Raw genomic sequence first — 10045 nt, 5'->3', positions numbered from 1 at the left:
CCTATGAGAACATGCGGTGTTTGGTTTTCTGTTCTTGTGATAGTTTGCTAAGAATGATGGTTTCCAGCTGCATCCATGTCCCTACAAAGGACACAAACTCATCCTTTTTTATGGCTGCATAGTATTCCATGGTGTATATGTGCCACATTTTCTTAATCCGGTCTGTCACTGATGGACATTTGGGTTGGTTCCAAGTCTTTGCTATTGTGAATAGTGCCACAATAAACATACATGTGCATGTGTCTTTATAGCAGCATGATTTATAATCCTTTGGGTGTATATCCAGTAATGGATGGCTGGACCATATGGTATTTCTAGTTCTAGATCCTTGAAGAATCGCCATACTGTTTTCCACAATGGTTGAACTAGTTTACAATCCCACCAACAGTGTAAAAGTGTTCCTATTTCTCCACATCCTCTCCAGCACCTGTTGTTTCCTGACTTTTCAATGATTGATTGTCATTCTAAGTGGTGTGAGATGGTATCTCATTGTGGTTTTGATTTGCGTTTCTCTGATGGCCAGTGATGATGAGCATTTTTTCATGTGTCTGTTGGCTGTATGCATATTTTAATTCAAATAAATGTAACAAAGGACATTCCCATGGCCATGGCAACCACACCACTTCTGACGGCAGAGTAGCTAGGTATCAGCTCATATCATTTCCCATTCATCCCTTTTAAACCACACAAGTTCACAACTTAGATTTAACATGTAAAATGTGAATGGCCAATATCCTAGGTCACATGGAAGTCAGAATTCAAATCTTAGTGATAAAATATTTGGGACTATTTCCAGATTAAAAGAGGCATCAAACAGCAACATGCACAATAAGGCCACTCGCATGCATACATCATACACATCAGCTATATCCAAAGAAACACCCATGTGCCATTCCCAACACAACCTCAAGTCCACTTGGATAAAGAGTTTCAAAGTTTGGAAAATTTCTTCACTAATGGTATCCCTCAGTAAGTCTGAGCCAGCCAAATGGCAAACATAAATTATTAACAACATAAGTAAACACATCTGTGACTTTATTGACCCCAATGTATATATTTTATCTACATTTTTTTCCTCGATCTGTTGAAAAATAAGTTTTACCATTTCATGAACTCTACAAAGTAGAGAGTTTTCTGAATAGGAAATAGATACAACTGAAGGAGAACTTGACCTTAAACTATATTTAGCTATGAACCAGGCAACAGGTATTGAAACGTTTCCTAATGTCATCCATGGCTTCCCTGCCCTAACTGTTTCTAAGCCAACACTAATGGCTGTGGGAAAACAGAAAGCGTGTGTGTGTGTGTGTGTCTGTGTGTGTGTATGTGTGTATATATAAAATAAATATATGTATGTATATTTTTTACCAATACCTTCTGCCAATTGCCTAAAGAAAAAAATCATAGTCAACCTGCCATGAACTTAAAGTGTGTCAGAAGTAAAGGAAATACAGTAGAGGAAATAAAGAAACACCAAAACAAGCGATTTGTTTGAAGTTCATATTAAATTTAGAAATACTGATTCTCTGGATGTGGTAAAGAGATATTAAGGCCCCACCCAGATGAATTTTTGGAATATTAACATATTTGAACATACATCGCTAGGTCAGCTATTGCAATACATGTTTCCTCTTAAATTGTTTTTAAAAAATTATTCTTTCTGCACATTTGTTTGTAAAACACACTCCCTTTCATTGTTTTATCATAGGAAGATTTTTGTTTTTTGTTTTTTGTTTTTGAGACAGAATTTCGCTCTGTCGCTCAGGTTGGAGTGCTGTGGCGCGATCCCCGCTCACTGCAAGCTCCACCTCCTGGGTTCACGCCATTCTTCTGCCTCAGCCTCCCGAGCAGCTGGGACCACAGGCGTGTGCCACCATGTTCCGGCTAAGTTTTTATATTTTTAGTAGAGACGGGGTTTCACCGTGCTAGCCAGGATGGTCCCTTATCTCCTGACCTCGTGATCTGCCCGTCTCTGCCTCCCACAATGCTGCGATTACAGGCGCACCACCGCGCCCAGGCAATCACAGGAAGTAAAGTTTAATATGTGCATAATAAATGTGAGACACATCCCTCTTCATTCCCCTCACCCGTGGCAGACATAGCTAATCAATCATGGCATCCTTTGCTGCTGAAGAACCCTGACTTTTTAGACTTCGGGAATCCATTACCCATCAGCTGCTGCTGGCATTCAGGTTGAAGACTATTTCCCAACCTTGGTATGAGAGCATGTTCATTGTCCCTATTTATTAGCTAAAATATCTTAGCAAGAGCTTTGAACCTATTCTGCTGCCCTCAGAGGACTGTTACACAATCAAAAGATTTAACTCATGTGAACATATTTTATAATCCACACCGTTCCAATCACACATTGTTTGAAGGAATCCGATTAATTTTTTTGTAACGTGAACAATAATACCTTCACAGTTGATCTCTTCCTTGGCTCTCCCCACATACATTTATTTTATCTATTTTGAAAATGTGCATTTTTTTATTTTTGGTTTTATTAAAACTGTGCACACCTGTATTCCTTTTGAATGTGCTATCTGATACTAACTAGAAGAAAATATGGCTGGAGAAGGAGAAAGCTCAAAATATCACACCTGGCTCATCATTATGGTGTTCTGGCAGTCTTTTCTGCACGGCTGGAAGCTGTGTGACTAATAGCCTCTCGTCCCAATTATATGGATATTATACTTGTCTTCCTTTGGCTGTAGATTGGAGATATCTTATGTATGTGTGATGCAAATGTGGGCTTTGTGAATGCTAATTTCAAAATCAGCCAGGAGTTGATTGGCAGAAAACCGAACAACAGGGTGACAGGCTTGCCAGGGTTCAGGAATCTGTGAAAGAAAGGCTGACTGAGGGTGGAGAAAAAGAGCTGGAGAGATTTGGAGTTAATCAAGAGCAGTGGCTGAGAAAGCAGCAGTTTATGAAAGCAGATCTAAGCCAGATATCCTGGAAGAGAGGGCAGTTTCAAAGACTTGGATGAAAACAGTGAGAAGAGAAAGAGTTCAGCTGACTTTACAAAACTGCATGAAACTAAGAATCCAAGATTATGCCTTTAACTGCATAAGCCATATTCTTTGTCTACCATATCCCCCAAATGTGTCTGTTTGCACCTGGTTTGTACTCTGGGGAACTTTGCTGTATATTTGACTGTGACATCCTCAAGGTCAGAGGTCCTGACACCTTTGCTTCTCTAGATGCCAGAAGGAGACAAGCACTCAGGAAGTTTACAGTAGACTGATTTAATGGGACATTTGATTGTCAAAGAGATGATCTGGGTAAAAGAAAAGGTGAGGGACAGAGATTTAAGACACTATTTCATCAATTAATCATTACATCAGTGATCAGAGTGAAGATAGGAAATTTTGTTTGCAGAGCAAGTTGTTAAAGATAAGCCCTTTTTCGTTTGCACTATAAAACTCAAGTTCAAATTTGCTAAGTTTTCTGTACAGCAGATGCATTCAACCCAAGGCTGGCTAGACAATAGCAAGCTCAAAAGTAGAAAATGTGTTGAAACTTCTCCAAGTAATGGCTTGGCTGTGCAGTTGCTAACTCTGGTGTTCCACAGTCAACACTGCAAAAGTAGTGCACCCCTGGAAAGAAGAACAGATGGAAAGGGTAGAGGTAGAGATGTCACATCCTAGGGTGGTTTACTCAAACTATTCCTTCACTCCACTGGGGGGAATGCAGACAGGAGAAACAAGAGCCAGTAGCAAGAAATATTGGTCACATCTGTTCTTAGGGATAACCCATCCATCTTCTTTGCACTCTAGCCACCTTGCTGTTACAGATGGTTTTTATTTAAAATAATTTTAAGGAAAATTATTTTTTCTTTGAGTATGTATGTCAACTTCAACATATGCCCCCATGTCCAAATGTATTTTTTTTAGCACATTACCTATGTGTCAGCATTTTATGTGGCATTTAATAAATCTGTGAATCTAGTTTACACACACATACACACACACACAAACTAATTCAAATAACTCTCTAAATAGTCATACATAAATATCCATGCACATAAACTGCATCTTCACTTCATCCTTAAAACATAGGTGGAAGTTTTCCCAAATTTTGTGGGTACAATAAAGATAGGCAGTTTTACAGAAGGAACATTTTGTTTAAAACCTCCTTTTAACACATATATAAAGATATTTTATCTGACCCCAAATCACAGATATATTTCACTTTTCTCATGTGATAATGATTACTTGATTTAAATGGATTTTAAAGAATGAAATGGCTACTTCCATCCTATCAAATCTAACTTATTTTTACTTCAGGATAAGTAAAATAAGCACTTTTAGATTTAAAACTATTACAGAAGAGTTTGTTAATTGGAAGGAGTGTCTATGATTGAACATATTCAAGGGTTATTACTTAGTGCTTTAGCAAAGAACATAATTCCAATGTTCTGGACGTCATTTATCCTGATTTCCAAATAAACAGCCCTTCCTCTTTCATGTCCATTCTGTGACTGGGTGGGACTGTGTGACCAATTCTGCACAATGAACTGTGAACAATGAGCCTCTCCTCCCAAGCAAAAGCATGTGTGTGCCTATGTAGACCCTCCGCAGCTATTATTGCTCTCTGGCACGGCACGGCAACACATGATGATAGAGATACTGGCTACTCAACTAGCCTTGTTTCCTTAGTGACAGTGATCCGTGGAGCCTCCTGCTGACACACAAGAAGAAATCTTTATGGCTTTTATTTACAGAGAATTTGGAAGTGTTTACTAACATAGCATACTTAGCTTCCTTAGTCTATCACAACGCGCACACACACACACACACACACACACTCCATTAAAAATATAACAAGGATATATTAGTTATATCATCTAACACCCACACACTCACATAGTTTTTTAATGCCAGAAGAATTTGGTTTCTCTGAATTGTATGCCACTCTACCCAGAAACTATTATTCATTGTTATCCAAGAACTGTGAGTCAGTATCATTTCCAAAATAATTAACTAAAGAGGTAAAAAGCAGATTCTACTTGCATCATTTGTTGCTAACAATTTTAATACTATGCACATCAATTGCACATCCACATGAATCTAAGAAAAATATATGCAGTTCTACATTTGAGATCTGTAATGAATAAATGGATTCATGTGTCATAAAATTGCCTTAGGTTTATAAATCTCATGATATTATGCAGTTGGCCTTCTTGAGAAAGAGGTGTTTTAATTTATCTCTTTGTCATAGTAATACAATGTTAAATCATGTATTTTATATAAAATAGGCACATGTTGTACACATATGTTATTTGTAAGTCCTACTGCCTCCTGGTAGAAGGAGGGTTTTTTATTGGCACAGTACTATGAAACATGGAGGCATGAATGTCTTAGAAGTAGGGTCTGTAGAAAATGTGAATTTTTTCTGGAAAAAAAGTGGGAGATTAAAAGTGATGGATGGTGCCTGGGAGAAATCTAGGAAGGAAGAAGGAGATAGGGCAAATGGAAAAGAGAAATCCCAGGGCTAGCAGCACAGCCAAAAGAAGCACTAGAAGAGAAAACAATTATTGAAATCTTATAATTTTGAGTATTATAGAATGTTATGAAAAAATCTCTGATCATTCCTTCAGAATCCTTTGAAAAGTGTACCAAAAGTCAAGTAATCATATCTTGACTGATTGGATTTCCTATGTAAAATGCTGATGACAACAAAGGGTATTTACTAATTGCTGAAGAAAATCAGCACATTAAGTCCAGGGGATGGTTTGGTTTAACCTGACAATCTCCTGTTAAAAGTCACATTAATGAGGAAAAAGCAAAAAGGCCTTTATCCACAGATTCCATTTGTGAGCAGTCAGTTTGCACAGAAATAAAACAACCCCAAAGGCACTAGAAGCAGCGGTTGGCTGTCAACACTTACTGCGAGGACAATCTGGAGGGAACTATGAGCCACTTCTATGTACTGGTACTCCAGCAAACACCCTGAGACCGTGATGTAGCGATGGTCTTCTGGGGCCCAGTCTGGGGCGGGTGTCACTGATGTCACCGTACATCCTGGTCCATTCTCCATCCACCAAGATCGGTGCATTGATATATTAAAAGTCAGGATAAGGTCTGTTTCCTGCAAGAAGGCAATTTATAAGGATGAGAATTACTTTATAAATGTTAGTCAGCTTACTTGGGATTGACTTGCTTTGACTTGCCCATTTGGAAATGTGGGTTGGTTTGTTTGTTTTCCTCCCCCATACTGTATTTTACAGGAAGCAAGGACACAGCTAAAGTAATTATGCATCTGTGGATTCATCCTACTTATGAAGGTTTTTCCTGACTATCATAATATAGATCAAATTATTTTATTAGAGAAATTCCTAGTGATTTATATTACTAATGATTTATATTCATTATAAAACTGAAGAGTCTTTACCTTTCAAGACTTGCATATATTACAAAGGGAACGATTTAAATTTTTATCAAGTGCAGTTCATGCTATTCTAAATCTGCTTTATTTTTTCTCTCAAAATGTTTACTTTTCACACATTTTAAATCTTAAAGCTATACTTCAATTCTGCAACATTTAACATAATATTGTGGCTAATGCTTGAATTTATAAGACCCTTACTTAAGAAAACATAATATTACTTGCTTTTACTCCCTTCCTATTATTTGGGCAAATTAGTGTCTCTTCAATCTTACCAATTTTTGTGAAATTGGTCATAATATTTCTGAAGAATTAAGAAGTAAATATTTTTTAGGAAATACTATTATCAAATTCTTGCAGGGTGGATATAATAAATCAACTATTTAGATGAAGTTCTAAACATGTTAGGTGATACACAGCTATAAATGGAATAAAATGGAATAAAAGTAGAGTTTTGCACTCAGAGAGCTTGCAATCACCTATATCAACGTGGAGCTATCAATGGCACATGGGCAAATGTTGTCTGCCGGGGAAAGAACAGCTAAAGGAAATGCATCAAAGCATTTTATTGTTCAGCAAGTCATGAAGAAAGATAAATTCTAAGAAAAAAAGTTCAGTTATGGGAAATTGCACTATATCAGTTTCAGTGATAGTTACAGCCACAGTAGGTGCCAACTACTCACTCCAAAGTGAGGTTCTGATGGACTAGGCAGACCCTGTGTAGATAATGTCTTAAGTCATCGTTTGTGACGTGGAGCCACACACTCACATTGAACATATGGAAGGGTTGAGTTGAAATGGTCAGGGAATTTGGAGATTGCAAGTGGAACTTCTTTGGAAAAAGGTGTGCTATGAGTTTCATCATCTCCGTGGTGGTGGTTGGGTGGGGTGAGGGTGATCTCTCTTTTTTTGCAAGCCCGTTGAGAAAAGCTTCAAAGTATCTTTGGAACCTAGGAAACACAGCAGCTAGTGTCTGACTCAGGCCTGACAAATCTCAAAATAGAGTCTGTGACTAGAGTTACCTGCTAAGTGGTCAGACAGAAATTAGGCAATATGTGAAAGGAAAGTGCACTGCTACATATCATGGATCTAAAGTAATGGTTCTTGGTAGCAGATGTGAGCTGTCATGAGAGAGAGCTAACATGGGTTTTCTTCCGAGGATTTCCAAGAAGACCGGTGGGTAGGGAGGTAATGGCTGAATCTTGACCATCACCTATTCTCAGGGCACGAGGGAGGGAGTGTTAAAATATGGTAAATATGGAAGAGATGCCAGCTAAATCATGTACCTACAGATGAGATATTTAATGCAATTGGGTCTCTGAAAACCCCAGAAAAGTGTCTTGAGACACCTTTCAATTTCATTAGCCATCAAACTCTGTTAGTACCTAGATATCTCTCCTGCTCCCTTATCTCCTCTCCATTGTTGTACTCCAAGCACGGTGGGGTCTGAGATCTCACATAACAGTTGTGAGATAGGGATGGGGTTAGTTAGTAAGGACCAAAGTGAAACACGAAGCATGCAACTTTTCCCTACAGGAAGGAAGAATTTTAATTTTGAATACAATTTGGATTTTTTTTTTTTTTACGTCAGACATATTAATTTCTGAACAGAGAATTCTTTGGAAACTATAGTGACTTTGGATAACTTTTTATTATCTGGAAGTAACCACAGAAGTAGGAGATCATCTATCTATTTTATCCAATGGTAGCAGAAGAATCAGGTCCATGGGAAGCCCTGAAGGGGAAATCATGAGAAAGGAATGTTTTTTATGTTATTTTTCTCAGAATCATGATTGTTTAATGTTTAGTTACCAAAGCAAACTGGATAAATCCCCAGGGCCTAAGAGAAAAAAGAAAAGCATTCAAAAAGGCAACCAACAAGAGACTAAACCGTGAGGGCAGCCAGGCTTGCACATCCCAGCAAGAACACAATCCAGTTCCCTAATTCCTGGTGATATCTAATATACATAGCTCAAGGTCTCGGTAAACCTCCCTCTCTCACAGGAAGTCAAGACCAACTATGAGATTCCATTTGAAACAACGGTGAGGAGGATTTTCTGAGACTTAGAACCTGGTTATTTGCATTATTGCTCCTCATCGGTTGAAGCAAAAGTGTTTATCATACAAAGTGAGATGATTCAATAATCAACTATGCATGGGTTTATGGGGGGTAATCATAATTACAAACAGTGACTAGAGCCCAAAGCAGTGACTGTGAAAACATGCTTGTGAGCTATTAGACACAGAAGTGATTCAGATAGGTAACTATCCCATTATGCCCAGGACTGTCATGGATTTTGCAATGAAAGTCACTTGTCCTTGGAAGTCCCTTAGTCCCAGCACACCAGGACAGTTAGTAACCACAGCTGCAGAGACAAATTTTTAAAAAGCATTGGTGTAAGTTGAGTTTGTTGGCCATTAGAGCTATGGTGTCAGAAGTGATCATTTATTTACTAATTATTTATATCCTAACTACTGCCAAAAAAAGAGTCTTGTCATAATAAAGCAAACAATATACCATTAAAACAAGGGTAAAAAGTAAGAGCCAAAAAAATGCAGATGATAGCTAGTGAGCCAGGAAATCAAGACATGAGTAATTGCCTCACTTGGATACTCAATTCAGAACTGACTTGTTGGTAATAATGGAGACAAAATGGGAACACAGCTATCATTATCTAAAAGAATGAAGAATACCATTGCCCCAAGAAAGACAATCTTTTCTTTCCTAATACTGATTTCTTAAGAGGAATTAACAATTGTATAAATATTTTTATACAAAATATTTATAATATATTGGATGGTATCTTTAGCTGATTTTTCTTTCATAATTTCAAGAATACTGGCAGAGAATTATGCTGGATTTAACAGACATCTGAACCATCTTTAGTTCCTCTTTCTAATACAGTAACCGTATTAGTTTGCTAGGACTGCCATAACAAGAGTATCACAAATAGGGGGGCTTAAGAAGAAACTTATTTTCTCACAGTTCTAGAGGCCAAAATTCTAAGATCCCAGTGTAAGTAAGGTTCTTTCAAAGGGCTTTTTGTGAAGAATCCATTGCATGCCTCTGATGGTGTGCTGGTAATATTTGGCATTCTGTGGCCTGTAGAAGCATCACCCTAATCTCTGCTTTCATTTCACATGGCAACTTTCCTGGGTGCCAAGCTGTATCCAAATTTCCTTTTTTTAAAAAAATAAGGACCCCAGTTGTATTGGCCTAGAGCCCACTCTAATGACCTCATTAAGTAGTTACATCTGAAATGATCCTATATCCACATGAAGTCACATTCTGAGGTACTGGGGGTTAGGCCATAAGCATGAGTTTAGGGGAGTGGGCACAATTCAACCGGTAACACTGAACTCTAATTTCTCTCTCTCTTTTTTATTTTATTTTTTGTTTCTCTAGAGGGTCAGTTCTATTTTTTTTCTGTTTTAAATTTTTTTTTTTTTGTATTTTCTCTTTTAATTTATGTTTGAGATTTCTAAAGATCATTTGAACCTATTGTCTGGATGACAAGTAAAATATTTTATTACTTCATACATTTATTTATGTGCTTTCTATATTATTTATTATTTAGAAAATCAATTAGCTACATATATTTTTAATAATTACATTTACCATAAAGTTATAGCCAAAAATAGCATTTCTTGTCCA

General features: G+C 37.5%; 1 protein-coding gene across 3 annotated transcripts in view; it reads right to left on the bottom strand.

Moving 5' to 3' along the window:
• Positions 1 to 10045, bottom strand: part of NKAIN2 (sodium/potassium transporting ATPase interacting 2) — a 1054519-nt gene that overhangs the window by 159592 nt on the left and 884882 nt on the right. For 2 of the 3 annotated variants that reach the window (XM_017865826.1, XM_017865825.1), the window contains exon 4: positions 5893 to 6093. The exons of the other annotated variant lie outside the window; for it this stretch is intronic. In XM_017865826.1, coding sequence (XP_017721315.1) covers positions 5893 to 6093 — 201 coding nt within the window. The remainder of the gene's footprint in view (positions 1 to 5892; positions 6094 to 10045) is intronic. 3 annotated transcript variants of the gene reach the window in all.

Source organism: Rhinopithecus bieti, unplaced genomic scaffold, assembly GCF_001698545.2.
Source record: "Rhinopithecus bieti isolate Rb0 unplaced genomic scaffold, ASM169854v2 scaffold_83314, whole genome shotgun sequence".
In the NCBI taxonomy this organism is placed as follows: Eukaryota; Metazoa; Chordata; class Mammalia; order Primates; family Cercopithecidae; genus Rhinopithecus; species Rhinopithecus bieti.
This window is presented reverse-complemented; position numbering and strand designations above follow the sequence as displayed.